Source organism: Eschrichtius robustus, chromosome 16, assembly GCF_028021215.1.
Source record: "Eschrichtius robustus isolate mEscRob2 chromosome 16, mEscRob2.pri, whole genome shotgun sequence".
NCBI classification, from domain to species: Eukaryota; Metazoa; Chordata; class Mammalia; order Artiodactyla; family Eschrichtiidae; genus Eschrichtius; species Eschrichtius robustus.
The window spans coordinates 85,980,152-85,995,358 of NC_090839.1; the positions used below are offsets into that span (position 1 = coordinate 85,980,152).

At 51.0% G+C, this 15,207-nt stretch overlaps 1 protein-coding gene across 4 annotated transcripts in view; it reads right to left on the reverse strand.

The window, feature by feature from the left end:
- ZAN (zonadhesin) overlaps positions 1 to 9,945 on the reverse strand; it is a 31,968-nt gene extending 22,023 nt beyond the window's left edge. For 2 of the 4 annotated variants that reach the window (XM_068565656.1, XM_068565654.1), the window contains exons 1-8: positions 4,167 to 4,672; positions 3,739 to 3,830; positions 3,476 to 3,554; positions 3,238 to 3,384; positions 2,436 to 2,707; positions 2,046 to 2,130; positions 1,048 to 1,572; positions 174 to 358 (exon numbers count right to left, since the gene is read on the reverse strand). In XM_068565656.1, coding sequence (XP_068421757.1) covers positions 174 to 358; positions 1,048 to 1,572; positions 2,046 to 2,130; positions 2,436 to 2,707; positions 3,238 to 3,384; positions 3,476 to 3,554; positions 3,739 to 3,830; positions 4,167 to 4,374 — 1,593 coding nt within the window. In that variant the 5' untranslated portion in view covers positions 4,375 to 4,672. Of the gene's footprint in view, positions 1 to 173; positions 359 to 1,047; positions 1,578 to 2,002; positions 2,131 to 2,435; positions 2,708 to 3,237; positions 3,385 to 3,475; positions 3,555 to 3,738; positions 3,831 to 4,166; positions 4,673 to 6,230; positions 6,384 to 7,169; positions 7,258 to 7,435; positions 7,708 to 7,851; positions 7,999 to 8,475; positions 8,529 to 9,868 lie in introns of those variants that run through there. The other 2 variants (XM_068565653.1, XM_068565655.1) reach the window with 2 other exon arrangements.
- Between the last annotated feature and the right edge of the window lie 5,262 nt (positions 9,946 to 15,207).

Consider the following 15,207-nt stretch of genomic DNA (forward strand, 5'->3'; position numbering starts at 1 on the left):
AAACCACACACCGAATGAATGACTCCACCACCGTGTCACAGCTGCCCGAGAGCTGACCCCTTGGGAATGTCCCATGGATCCAAATTTATGTCACCTGGGAAGTAGGTGGCGCCGGACCCCAGGTGTTCGGCTCGCAGTCTCCCTCAGAGGACCTGGGCATCCTGGGGTCTCACCTTATAGTAATTGTCGTTGTAGAAGCAATTGCAGGAAGAGGCATTGATGCAGCGGGAGTTGCTGAACAGAAAGCCAGGATCGCAGACACAGCCGGGCTTGCAAAGGAGCCCACAGTTGGGCGTGGGACTCTGGCAGGATGCTGGGCAGGCGCAGTGCTCGTAGTGGGCGTTCGGCGGGCAGCTCACTGAGGGGAAAACAGCCTCCGTCAAGCCCCCGGCTTTCCTCCTGTCTCCCCTCTACCCCCCACTCCCGTTCTTCTTGAAGAAGGAGGCCCACGTTACTCAACTATTCAAAGGAAGGAAGTCCTGACACAAACTACAATCTGGATGAACCTTGACAACAACAAATGCTGAGAAAAAAGAAGCCAGTCACAAACGACCACCGATTATATGATTCCATGGTATGAAATGTACCGAACAGGCAGAAAGCAGATGCATGGTTGCCAGGGGCTGGGGGGTGGGGGGAATGGGAGTGACCGCTAATGCGTATGGGCTTTCTTTATGGGGTGATGCAAATGTCCTGAAATGGAAAAGTGAGGATGGCTGCACAGTCTTGTGAATATACTAAAATCACCAAATCGTACACTTTGAAAGGATGAATCTTTACGGCAGTGAATTATATCTCAATAAAAAAAAAAAAGCAATAGTAAGTCTAGTGCTTGGTTCCCAACAACTCCCACTCCCCCATGCCCCACCCCCCCGGCCCTCTCACTCAGGGTCGTCCTCATCGTTCTTTCTAAAGTCATCGTGTCTGGTTCCTCTCTCCTCTGAGACTGCAGTTTTCTACTGGAAGCATCCGTTTCCCCCGCCCTCCCTCCTCATCACTGTCTCTGACTTTCAGCTCTAGCTCTTTGTCCGATGCTTCACCACACACCTGGAGTAGGTCTCGGGGTTGCAGTGGTGGCCTGGGTCACAGCGGTCATGGAGGTACTTGGCATCACGAAAGCTGCTGGCCAGGTGGGTACAAGAGTTGGGCTGGGCTGGGGTGTCGTGGGAACTGTGGGCCTTTCAGTGGGGACCGTGGGTTTTTCCGTGGGGATGGTGGTCCTTTCAGTGGGGACCGTGGGTTTTTCCGTGGGGATGGTGGTCCTTTCGGTGGGGACCGTGGGTTTTTCTGTGGGGATGGTGGTCTTTTCGGTGGGGACCGTGGGTTTTTCTGTGGGGATGGTGGTCCTTTCGGTGGGGACCGTGGGTTTTTCTGTGGGGACCGTGGATATTTCACTAGGGACAGTCGGTTTTTCTGTGCGGGCCACAGGTTTCTCTGCGGGGACGGTGGATATTTCAGTGGGGACGGTGGGTGTTTCCTCAGGGGCCACAGGTTTCTCTGTGCGGACAGGGGTTTCAGGAGGGCCAGTGCGGGTAACAGGAGGTTTGGAAGGAGGCGCTACTGACGCAGATCCTGCAAAGAAAATAAATCCCTGGAGTTTAGTCAGAATCGTACCACCACCCCCTTGACTCACAGCTAATTGGAATGGGTGCGCTCAAAGCAGTAACTCATTCACACCTCTCCTTCTCCTCCCCGCCCCAGCCTCCACTCAGGTAACACTGACAAACACCGTTCCTAACATATGTCTGATCTTGCGCCAGGTACAGGAAACACATAACAAATAGGATATTGGCCTTCCCTTCAGGATCACCATTCACTAGGTAAGGGGTCCGACCACAGAAATCCATGGCATCAAAGTCACATTCACTCAAGCAAGCATTCTGATGGGGCTGGGAAGGTACGGGTGGGCATAATATAGAAAACAAAGCTGCGTGAGGACTCAGCACAAAAGAGGACTTGCATTTTAAGCAGCTCAAGCAGAGAAGCCCTAGAGATGGTCACCCTGGAGCACGGCCCCCTTTCCGGGACCTGGGGTTTTGTCTTACCTTGACAGGTCCCGTGACTGATCAAGATGAAACCCAGAGCAACAACGAAGGCGGTGCTGGTGCCCCTCTCGGCCTCAAACATCAGCTGAAGGTACGAGGGAGAAAGAAGCAAGAAAGAAATGAAAGTGAATCCCCATCAACTCAGCAACTCTCCGGGCAGAGGGTCTGTCCTCTGCGAAGATGTCACCTTGTTCTGGCCTCAACAGTGCAACGGGGGCCCGGGCCCCTTCCAGGAGCCAGAGAACCTCACAGGGAACACAGAGCGCCCTCTGCTCTGCTGCTTATCCAGTGTCCCATCCTCTCAGCCCTGGTTGTGCTCCCTGATCCCAGGCGTTATGTCCCCCTCACCTGGCCTCACAGTGACACTTAAAGAGCGACTCTCTCTCTCACCTGCATGGGCTGTTGACGTCCCGAAGGGACGGTGATGGAGTCGTTCAGCCAGTCAGCGCTTTGAGACCCAACTCGTTCCCAGAGAGAAGTTGGGGAACTGTCCGCAGGGCTCCTCAACAGAAGCCTGAGCTTCGTGCTGTTTCCGAGGCCATACAAGTAGTAGGTAAACTCCACACAGATTGCACCCGGGGCACAGAAGGTCCGGCTCGCCAGTCTGAAAGACTGGCCTGCCTGGGAGAACTTGTCAGCCTCAAGGTAGACAAAGTGACCCTCTGGGCAAAAGAAGGGAACAGGCAAGATGAGAAACCTCCAGAGGACAAGTCTGGTGCTTTCTTGAGCGACATCTTGCTTTCCAAATGGGGATTTGATGCAAACACCCAAACTCCCCACATTGCAGTGGGTTTTTTGTTTGTTTGTTTTGTTTTTTTCTCTGCTCACTTTAGACTTCTAACTGAAGAAGGCAGGATCAGAAAGGGAAAACCAAGCCAGCAACCCAGATTCCTTTGTTGGCTGCACCAGTAAATGTCTTGACTGAAAATGACCCAGTGGATTTTGAGGCCTTGGGCTTAATGAAGCACTATACCTGGATCTTCTGGGGGTTTCAAGTGACCCCAGAACCACGAGAATCCTCAACTCACTCTACCTCTGTCGCCTCCACAGCTCTGGCCCCATGGCGGCTTCCCAGTAAACACCCACTGGCTCATCCTCACCACCTACATCTTGCGTCAATCACACCAGCCCACCCCCTAGCTGGGAGCAGATTCAGTAACTCGTTGGCTTGAGGGGTCCTCCATCTCCTCACCTCCATTAAGGGAGACTCCCAAGGGGCCTGTACCCTGGATGAGCGTATTTTTACTTCCCTGGGTCCAGTGTCCACCATCCTGTAATGTCTGGACCCAGTCACAGAAGGGATGGGCCTCATCTTCAAAGTCACACTGAGGAAAGCTCTCTGGGGGATCAAAATGGGAGATGTGAGAAATCTGGGCCATGCTCTCTATTCCTCCCCCATCCCCAACCCCCATTCTCAGAACTGCTCTCACCCCCGCAGGGAGCAATGCTGATTGCATCCACCGCCACCACTGGCTCTGGGATCTTTCCAAACATGCCCACCACGGTGAACTGAAGAGAGAGGGAGAAGGGGCCAGGAGTGAGGAAACAGCCCAAAAGTTCAGCCCCCCTCCATTTGATTTTACTCTCTTCAGGGACCCAGGCACCCGGCTTCCAGGGCCCAGACCTTCAATCCTTGTCAATATCAGGTGCGCCTCCCATGTCCAAGGAGACCTGACCTCTTGCTCCTCTGTACCTGAATCTGTCCCTGGCCTGTGTAATTGACAGAAACAGGCTGCCAGTTGGGTCCGGGTTGTCCTGAGAAGAGTGTGTGTTTCCGGATTCTGCCTACAATGGAAGGAAGCCAAGAGAGCAGTGAGATGACGGGGGCTGGAAAATGACTTCAAACCTATACTCAGAAGGTTGAGTAGCAGAGGGACTACTTGGAGTGGATTCCCCTCCCCCAAGTGCAAGCACGTCCTTCTCTCTCTCACTCTCCTGGCGTTTTTATCTATTTTTCCAGAACCCTGTGCCTTCCGCTCCCAAATTCCACTCCGCAGAATCATCTTGCAAGTATCCCAGATTTCCCTAGACCCCGAGAGATGCCCCCACGTTTCCTCGTCAACCCAACCCTGGAAGAAGAGCCTCGGGACAGTGCAAATGCCATGACGTTGTCACTCTCACCCAAGACAGAAGCATAGACCATGAGGGCTGCACCAGGAGACTGGCCATGTAGGGTGTAGTGAAAGGACAGGCTCAGGCAACCGGAGGACTGGATCAGAGGGCTCAGCAGGGCAGATCTCTGCCTTGGTTTTGCATTCTTGGGGTCCAGGAGCATGTAGAAGCCACCTGGGAAGGAAAAGGCCAATAAAGTGGGGGGTGGCACAGGCATAGGGGCTGCGAGGGCAGGGAGCCTGGCCCTGGGGAGCCCTAACAGTTGCCTAGGATCAGCCGGCACTGAGATGGGCCTAAACCCATCACACGACTGGCTGAGGCCTTGGATCCTTCCAGAGGTGCTTCGCAGTTCTGGGTGACGACGCGGGCGCCGCCCAGGAAACGCGGCATCCTCTCAGAAGCAGCCAGAATCTTGTCCTTTGGATTCAGACTTTTGAGGTCCCCCCACAGTCACATCCTCTTCCTTTTCTTAACCCACTGGGCACAGCTGATTCACGCAAAGTGGTGACAGTCCCGATCTGATGATGACCGGCAGGGATCTCCTCCCGCCTGCCGCCAGCTCAGGCAGCCAATCAGCCTGGACCTCGTTCCGTGACGCAACAGGTAGCCGGGGGAAGGAGGGGGGGAATTAAAGAGGCCTCCGACCGCGCGCACGCACGTGCCGGACGCCCCACGGGGTTCTGCCTGGAGAGTGAAGCCCGGAAAGGTGGGCTTCTGAAAGGGAGAGAAGACGGCTGACGAGGAGGGAGTGGGCAGAACTGCGAGAGAAAAGAGAGGAACCAACAGGGAAGAAGGAGGGAAAGGGTAAAATGGTGAAAGAACGCAACCAGTGTCGATACTGGGACGTCTGAGAAATGGAAAAGGAGATGCGGGAGAAAAATAGGAAAGATGGAAAAACATAAGGAAGGGAGAAAGGTGGGAAAAGGAAGAGAGAAAATGGAAAAAACAAACAAACAAACCCAACAACATTTACTGAAACTGCTGGGCACGGGATTTGGTGCTAAATGCTAAGGGGGATGCAGGGGTGGGCTGGCCCTGCCCTGCTCTCCAGGGGCGTAGAATGAACGTGGGGTGGGGTTTTCACCAGGTCTTTCTAGAAAGCAAACCTCAGGCAGCAGGAAAGATCAGAGGAAGGAGAGCAAGGATTTGGGGGCAGGGAAAGATGGAGAAGAACGGCCTCTGTCCTTGCCCCGTCCCTTCAGTGGATTCTCATACAAAAAAACCCAGGTGATCCTTTTAAACGTAAGTCAGATAAGGTCGCTCCTCTGCTCCAAATCCTGCAAAGGCTCCCCATCCACATAGAATAAAAGCCACAATCAGTCCTGACAATGGTCTGCCCCTCCTAGGACCCGTCTGAGCTCATTCTCTCCATCCCAGCCACGTGGCTCCTTGCTGTACTTCAACACCCACCCCCCAGCCCACTGCTACCTCAGAGTCTTTGCATGGCTGGCCCCTCTGCTTAGAATGTTCTTCCCCTCGATCATTTCATGCCTCACTTCCTCACCTCCTAAAAGTTTGTGCTCAAATGTGACCTGTATGAGATCTACTCTGACCACCCTATTTAAAACTTACAACCCACCCTACCCTGCTCTCCCGATCCCCTTACCTTGTTCAACTTTTTTTTTTTTCTGATAGCACTGGTCATCTTAAAGCTATATAATTTACTTCTTTATTGTTTCAGGAACTGTCTCCTCCTTGTCCCCCACCGTTCTCTGTCTGTTTTGTAAGCTGATGCATCTCAAGGGCCTGGGACTTGGCATATTGTAGGTGCTCAATAAATATTTGTTGGATGAATGAAGAAGGAAGGATGCCAGGGAAAAGAGGTGAGGAGCCGGCCGTGTTGGGTCTACCGGGTAGGGCTTTTGGGGTGGCAGTGGGGGAAGCTGGCTGGGTGCTTAGAATCTGTTTTCTGTCCTGTAACTTAAGCTGATGGAGGTCTGAGGTTGCTGACATTCACCCCAGGTCATCCCAAGAGAGTTATTGTCGGGTGGTCAGGCAAGCATTGTAAACTCCTGCAAAGGTCACTAGAAGCTCAGAAAGTCAAAGGACGGAAGAAGCATGGCCATTACTCACTACCAGGGCTAGAGAAGTCATCCTCAGGCCCCACGTTCAGCACCCCTGTTGACCCCTTCTTCTGGACCCACTTGGCCCCAGAGGCCGTCGGGATCCAGCTCCAGCCGCAGAGATCACTTGGAGTGTCAAAACTGCACGTTTGCATCATGCAGACTGAGGGAAAAGAAAAGAGGAAGGATTTAGCTTTTTCTAAGGGGAGGCAGAAAAGTATGCCTCAAACACAACATTGTTAATCAACTATACTCCAATATAAGATAAAAATTTGAAAAAAGAAAAGTATGACTCAGTCTGGAGTCAGAATTCTGAGTCCCAGGCTGGGTCCTAATGTGAGGCATGGCCGGCTTGCAAGCCAGATATGGTCCTGCTCCCCAGCGGCGTGTTCCTGGCACAGATTACTTAGGCTGCCCAAACCTCAGTTTCCCCGTCGATAAACTGGGAACAACAGCGCTTGCCTGTTGTAAGTTATATCACGTGTGGGAGCATCTAGCACAGTTCCTGTGCTCAGTAAGTGTTGGCTCATGGCATGCAGCTTCTGGAATGTTCCTTCCCTTGAATTTGTTCCCCTCAAATCTCTAACATCAGCCTAGAGTGCTAATTCTGGATGGATCTGGGGAAACAGCCAGGTTGACCAAATGTCCAGGTTTGCCAGAGACTGAGGGGTTTCCTGAGATGCAGCACTTTCGTGCTAAAAGAGGGACCGCCCAGGGCAAACCAGAATGGCTGGTCACTCTAGGACAGGTGTCACCACAATTCTGTGTTCCAGGAGAACCTCTCTTTAGATGTGGCTGCTTCAGGGGTCAAAGGTGTGGGGTGCGGAGGTAAAGGGAAGCAAGTCGCCCCAACTCTGGAAGAAACCAGGGTCACGGTCCCTGAGCTACTCCTGCCACCTGGGCAGATGTACAGGCGTGGGGAGAAAGAGGAGGAGGGACGGGGGCTCACCCCGATTGCAGGAGCCCCGACGGATAGAGATGGCATCCAGAGCGATGTCCAGATAAGCTGTGCTGCCCCTGACTCCTTCGAATGTCAGCTGCGGGAGGGAGGAGGGGATGACCCACCCTGTGAGCCCCTTTGCCTAGGGCTCCCACTTTCCTGCCTGAATTCAGGTGGTCCAGCCCCCGTGCCCCCGCCTTGTCCCAGCCCAGCCCCTCCTGGACTCCCCACAGCCAGATTCCCACTGGGACCCCAGGCTGTGCCTTCGGCCTCACCTGACTGGGCAGGATGAGCCCCATGGGCACCGTGACGGCGGTGGGTATCCAGGAGGGGCTCTGCGTGTTCATGTGTTTCCAGAGCACGTTGGGGCGCTTGCCCTTGGGGCCCGTGGTCAGCAGCAGCTTGAGCTGGGCGCCCCACGACAGCCCGAACATGTAGTAGGCGAAGCGCACGCAGAGGGGGCCTTGCTCCCATATGGGGGGGCTGCGCAGGCGGGCCACCCCACCCGGGCGGAAGGTGTTGGAGTCCATGTGCAGGAAGTAGCCCTCTGGGGGAGGCAGAGCCAGGGATGGTGAGGCCCTGCCCACCCCCCCCTTCCCAGAGCCCAGGTATCACTCCCGGCTGCCTCCCTGCACCCAGATCTGCCAGCGTCCACCTCCCAGATGCCTCCCTAAACCTTCGGCTTCCTCACCTCCATTGGGGTACCCGCCGGGGGGCCCGGTGCTGCTGGTGGCGGAGGGCTCACTGGCCCGAGTCCAGGCCCCGTCATCTTTGGACACTTGGCTCCAATCACAGAGGGGTCTGGAGTCATCCTCAAAATCACACTGGGTGAGAATGGCTGGGAAGAAAGGGCCACTGTGAGGCCAGGAGAGGGCAGAGGGGAGGGGGTCGGCTGCAGAGCCAATGGGGCTGGGGGGGTAGGAGGTGGGGGGAGGGAAGCAGAGCAGGGTTGCAAGGTGGCCACTAAGATTTAGGGTCCAGAGCAGAGATTTGGGAAAGAGAAGCTGAGAAATAAGTCCTCTCTTAGGAGAAATTCAGGGCTGGGGTCGGTGAGGGGCAGAATGACTAGGTCAGGGGTTGCAAACGGAGGTCCCAGTCAGGCAGGCTTGTCTGGGCAGCATACATTTTGTTGTTCATTTGAATGTGGATCTTTCAGGCGGGACTTGTACTCTACTCCTCCCCGGTTCCCTCCACCCTCCATCCTCTGAGGGCTGCCCTTCACACATTTATTTCATATTTATGTCATCACCCTGCCTGAGGGCACCTTGGGTGGCCACCCCTGGGAGGGACTGAGCAGCCCCGGGTTCCAACTCACAGTTTTCCCTCGAGCTGCGAGAGACGGGCTTCCAATCCAGAGGCTTCTCTTTCCTTGGCGTTGATTTGGAGACAGAGAGAAAAAAAAAAAATGTGATCTTGTCATTACCAAGAACTGTTAAGCCTCCAGCATTATGAGCTTTCTGGAGGATTGTTCCTTTCTTTTTATCCATATTGTGTCAACGTGTATGCAGTGACATATATTTACTTGAAGGTTTTCAAAAAGGTCACTCACAGCCTTCTCACCTTAAGTTGTCATCTGTCTCCTAAAAAGCATCTCCCCTCCAGGCTCCTCACATCCCCACTGGCTCCCTCCCCCCCCCCATGCCCTGGATGTCACACGGGGTTCTCTCGAATGAGAAAGAACCAGTTTCTTTGTACGGGAATTCTCACTGCAGCGCCTAAGCATTTTTTTTTTAATTAATTAATTTATTTATTTTATTTTTGGCTGTGTTGGGTCTTCGTTTCTGTGCGAGGGCTTTCTCCAGTTGCAGCGAGCAGGGGCCACTCTTCATCGCGGTGCGCGGGCCTCTGTCGCAGCCTCTCCCGTTGCAGAGCACAGGCTCCAGACGCACAGGCTCAGTAGCTGTGGCTCACGGGCTTAGCCACTCCGCGGCACGTGGGATCTTCCCAGACCAGGGCTCGAACCCATGTCCCCTGCATTGGCAGGCAGACTCTCAACCACTGCGCCACCAGGGAAGCCCCCAGCGCCTAAGCATTTGAACCTGAGCAATCTCCTTCCTTCCGGTCGAGGTCTTCCTGTGCTATCGCCCAGATTTTCCCCACAGAGTGGGGACTGTATGGGTCTCATGTTGCCAGGTGGGTGTCAGGGATGGTATTGCCCCAACTGAACACACAGATGTGCAACACCTTACAAATTCCGCAGAGAAGCCAGCTGCCCTTTTCCAGGTGGTGTGGGCCACGTAGAACAGCCCTTTATTTTAGTAGTTCAAGTCCTGCTTGTTCAAATCCCCTCAAACAAGCTCCAGGACACCAAGCCACCCATCATTTCTTGCTGCTTCCTACTTGCTGTCTCTCTGTCCGCTGGGTCTGCTCTGGGTTTTGTCCATTTTCTGAGGGCCCAACCTCTCTCTCCTCCCCTGCCATGCTCAGACCTGTCTCCCCGGCTCTGCACCTGCTTCCTCTCTCCTCGCACTTCAGCTCTGTCCTGCTCCCACTGAGCTGCTCACACGTCTCAGGTCCAGACTTGTGGGCTGCGGGGCTCCACTCACTCCTGTTCAGCATGCTTCTCACACCCATCAGGCTCCCGCCTTCCTCCCCAGGGCTGTGCCCTTCATCGCTAGCCCGCTTGCCCCTTCCAGCTTTGCCCCTCCCAGCTTTGCCCCTCGCTCTTCCTCAGAGCCACCCCCAACTGCCCCCTGAGCCCAGCTTACCGGGCAGGGGCAGGCATGTGGCCCTGGCCCCAGGCAGCCCCCAGCAGCAGCAGCAGAGTCCAGACTGGAGGAGCCATGCGGGACCTCAGAGGCAGCTCTCAGGGGAGAGGAGGAAGGCAGAGTGAGGAGCCCAGGCCACCTTATACACCCCCGCCCCTCCTCACTTGGCATCCTCCTGAGGATGCCATGAAAACTGGACAGAGAACACAAGAAAGCTCTGGTAAATGAAAACTATGAGGGCTGAAATTTAAAATCCAGTAGAAGAGTTAGACATTGAAATCAAGAGAAATAAAAATGAGAGCAAGAGAGAAGGAAAGAAAGAAAGAAGAGAGAGACTTGGAGGGTTGGTCCAGGAAGCCTAACATTCAACCAGAAGAGTTCAAAAAAGAAAGAACAAAGGAAAAGAAATTACTTAAGAAAAACCACAGAAGAAGATTTCCCGGAACAGATGTATGAGTCTCTTGATTAAAAGAGGTCTGGTAAGATGAATGCAAAGAGACCTATGAAAGGCATGTCATGAAATTTCAGAACATCAGGGCTGAAGAGAAGATCCTAAACACTTTCAGACAGAAGAAAGCAGGTCACATACTAAGGATCCGGAATCAGCATGACACGGGACTTTTCAATAGCAACCATGGATTCTATGAGGCAGTGGAACATTGTCTGCAGAATTCCAACAGAAAACCATTTCAAACCTAAAGTTCTATAGCTAGCAACAGTGTCGAAGGCGACGGAAAGATGGAGTAAAGTGAGGACTGAAAATGCTTCTTGGCAAAGAATTGAAAAAGACAAGTCACAGAAGAAGACCTACAAGCTGCCAGTAAACATTGGAAAAGATGTTCTGCTTCTGGGATTTCCCTGGTGGCGCAGTGGTTAAGACTCCACGCTCCCAATGCAGGGGGCCCAGGTTCGATTCCTGGTCAGGGAACTAAATCCCATATGCATGCCACAACTAAGAGTTTGCATGCCACAGCTAAGGAGCAGATGAGCCACAATTAAGGAGCCCACATGCGGCAACTAAGGAGCCAGCAAGCGACAAGTAAGACCTGACACAACCAAATAAAAATAAATAAATAAATATTAAATAAAAATTTTTTTAAATGTTCTGCTTCTGTTATAAGAAGGGAAATGCTAATCAAAACTACAACTTTCATGTTGACAACAATTTAAAAGATTGAAGCATTGAGTGTTGGCCAGGATGCAGGTAGACACACTCAAATACATTGATGCTAAGACTGCATGTTGGTGAAAACGTCTTAGAAGATAATTTGACAATGACCGTTTAACTTTCAAATGTGCTTACCTTTGACCCAGCATTACCTTTGTAGGAGTCTTCCCACAGAAATATGTGCGTATTTTCTCAAAGATGTACATATCTTAAAGACGTTAATTGCAGCATCATTTACAATAGGAAAAGAAATCGAGGTTACCTAAATGTTTGCCAGGAGATGTGTGTTTGGATCGTATTCAAGGAATATTATTTCTATGAAGGAATATTATACAGGTATTAAAAAGAATGGCACTCCTCAAAAAATTGACAGGAGAATTACCATACTGCCCAGCAATTCCACTTCTGGGTATATGCCCAAAAGAATTGAAAGCAGGGACTTGAACAGATACTTGTACACCCATGTTTATAGTGGCATTATCAAAATAGCCAAAAGGTGACAGCAACCCAAGGGCCCATAGACAGATGAGTGGATAAACAAAATGTGGTATATACATACGATGGAATATTAGCCTTGAAAAGGAAGGAAATTCTGATACCTGATACAACCTGGATGAACCTTGAGGACATTATGCTAATGAAATAAGCCAGTCACAGAAGGACAAATACTGCATGATTCTGTTTATATGAGGTATCTAGGATAGTCAAACTCATAGAGACAGAAAGTAGAATGGTGGGTGCCCCGGGGAAAGGGGGAATGGGGAGTTAAGTGTTTCATGGGGACAGAGTTTCAGTTTGGGAAGATGAACAAATTCTGGAGAGGGACCGTGGTAGTGGTTGCACAATATGAATGTACTTAAAGCTGCAGAACCGTGCTCTTAAAAGCAGTTAAGAAAATAAATTTCATGTTATGTATATTTTACCACAATTTAAAAAATAACATAAAAATATTACTTAATATTATGATACTGTTTATTAAAGTTCATTCCTGACTTAAAGGAAAAAAGGAATCATGGTAGATCATATATTCTGATAGTGGAAAGAGCATCTGGATGTATTATTAAGTGAAAGAGGTGAGTCACAGGAAAAAAAAATTATAGTATGATCCCATTAATGTAAACTCCCCAAACAAAGGTATATGTTTATGTATGTGTTTTGTTTTTTTTTTTACTGAGAAACAGTTGATTTACAATGTTGTGTTAATTTCATATGCACATGTTTTGAGTAGAGGTGTAGAGATGGAACTAGGACACACAGACAGCTGTTCATGGTGGTTCCCTCCGGGAGGGGGTGGCTGGGCTCTCCATGCATTCTGCATACTTATGCGCACGACAAAGATGTTTCCAGGCCTTCCTGTGTAACAGATGTGGTTCATTATAGGGACCTTAGTGAGAGCCATTTGGGGGGCCTGGCTGGGAGGAAATCAGACTGGAGGGTTCAAGGAGGGAGCGCAAGTTGAAGAAGGAATCCCACCAGGAGGGGACGGCGTTTGGGGGCTGTTTGGCCATCTAGAGGAGACTCGGAGGGCAGGTGCCGAAGTTAGGACAGGACGAGGTAAGGCCTTTTCAAAATAAGAGAAATTTGAGCCTGTGTAAATACTCATGGGAAGGTGGGTGGGAAGAGTCCAGGAGGAAAACAGCAGGAGGGGCAAGCCAGCTCTGTGATGGGGGGCGGTGGGGGGGGGGCACCATGCCGATGCACATGTAGCAGCTTCTGGTTTATCTGTGAAGTAGGAGGTGAATGGAGAAGGTTCTGGTGGCAAGAAGGTCACAGGAGTGCCCCTCCCACGCGAGCTCCCTGCTGGTGCTGCCCACAGCCAGCAAGTCCCTACCTCCCAGCCCTGCCAACGCTAGCCCTCTCTCCGCTGCCCACCCCTTCCCACCTTCTGCCAGGCTTGACACTTGTATCAATGTGCCTTCCTGGGGCTGGGCGGCTAAGTGCTTTGCTACGGAGCGGAGCGTGGAAAAGGAGTCCGTGACTCAGGTCACTGGTGACAGGAAGGGAAGGGAGCTGGTTAGGGAAGGCTTTTGGCAAGAGGTGACACCTGAGGGGCTTTCTGAAGTATCAAGAGGGACTTCCCTGGCGGTCCAGCGGTTAAGACGCTGAGCTTCCACTGCAGGGGGCGCAAGTTCGATCCCTGGTCGGGGAACTAAGAGCCCCCATGCCACGCGGTGTGGCCAAAAAAAAAAAAATACCAAGGGATGGTAACTAGGCAAAGAAGTTGGGAAGGCACATTCCAGGAAGAGGGAATGTTCAAGCTTAGAGGGAGCATGACACTTGGAGGATAGCTGAGCATGTGTTTGTGTGTGTGTGTGTGTGTGTGTGTGTGTGTGTGTGTGTGTAGGCAGGGGCCCTGTCTTGGAGGACCTTGAATGCCATAGCTTTGTGGAGCCACCAAAAGTTTTGAAGCAGTGGGGGTGACTTGATTCCACTTGCATTTTCAAAAGGCTGCTCCAGCATCCCCAGGTGGATATGGATCAAGGAGGGGCTGGGCAGAGCTAGGGAGACGGGAGAGGAGGTTGTGGAAGCTGAGAGATGGGAGGGGCCGATGGACGCTGATGTCAAGGTAGCAGGAGAGGGGATGCAAGTGGATCGAGAGCTTTCCAGGAGCCGGAAACAGCAATTCTTGCCTGCTCACCGAACTGAATCTCATGTTCTCCCTCTTTTTTTAAAAAATGTATTTTATTGAAGTATAGTTGATTTACAATGTTGTGTTAATTTCTGCTGTACAGCAAAGTGATTCAGTTGTACATATATATATCCTTTTTCATATTCTTTTCCATTATGGTTTTTCACAGGCTACTGAATATAGTTCCCTGTGCTATACAGTAGGACCTTCTTGTTTATCCATCCTATATATAATAGTTTGCATCTGCTACTTCCAAACTCCCACTCCATTCCTCCCCCACCCCCCGCCCCCTTGGCAACCACAAGTCTGTTCTCTATATCTGTGAGTCTGTTTCACTTGTTTTTGTTTCATAGATAAGTTCATTTGTGTCAAATTTTAGATTCTACATATAAATGATATCATATGGTATTTGTCTTTCTTTCTTTTTTAAAAAATATTTATTTATTTAGCTGTGCCAGGTCTTTAGTTGCAGCATGCGGGATCTTTTAGTTGCGGCATGCAGGATCTAGTTCCCTGACTAGAGATTGAACCTAGGCCCCCTGCCTTGGAGTCTTAACCACTGGACCACCAGGGAAGTCCCTGTCTTTCTCTTTCTGACTTACTTCACTTGGCATGATAATCTCTAGGTCCATCCATGTTGCTGCAAATGGCATTATTTCATTCTTTTTTATGGCTGAGTAGTATTCCATTGTATATATGTACCACATCTTCTTTATTCATTCATCTGTCGGTGGACATTTAAGTGCTTTCCATGTCTTGGCTATTGTGAATAATGCTGCTATGAACATAGGAGCACATGTATCTTTTTGAATTATAGTTTTGTCCAGATATATGCCCAGGAGTGGGATTGCTGGATCATACGGCAACTCTATTTTTAGTTTTTTGAGGAACCTCCATACTGTTTTTCATAATGGCTGCACCAGTTTACATTCCCACCAACAGTGTAGGAGGGTTCCCTTTTCTCCCCATCCTCTCCAGCATCTGCTATTTGTAGATTTTTTTGGTGATGGCCATTCTGACCGGTGTGAGGTGATACGTCATTGTAATTTTGATTTGCATTTCTCTAACAATTAGCTATGTTGAGCATATTTTCATGTGCCTGTTTCACGTGCCAATCTCATGTTCTCTTCATCGCAAAATTCTTGTCCTCATTTTCCGCATGTGGAAACTGAGCTCTAGAGAAATGATGTCAATTGCCCAGCAGAAGGGCATGGTGCTGACGGTCCCTACGTGGTGTCCTGCCAAGTCCCATGGTTCCCTGAAGTGCATCCAAATGGGGGCGGGGTCCTCCCACCCCAGCCCGAGCAGATCTGCCTTTATCAGTTTCATCAATAGCAAGTCTACATGAGAATGCAGCTAAGAGGGTGGTTTTGCCGCTTTTTAAAAACAGCACTGACGCTTGCTCATGGCTCTATCTTGGCTGGTGGGCTGGCCTGGCAGCAAGCTGAACTATCGTGAATCCAGAGTTCCTGTATCCCACACCCAGGTGTTCCTAGAGATCTTCAGTTTCATTCCCTTTACTTTGGCAGCCCCCGTCCCTAC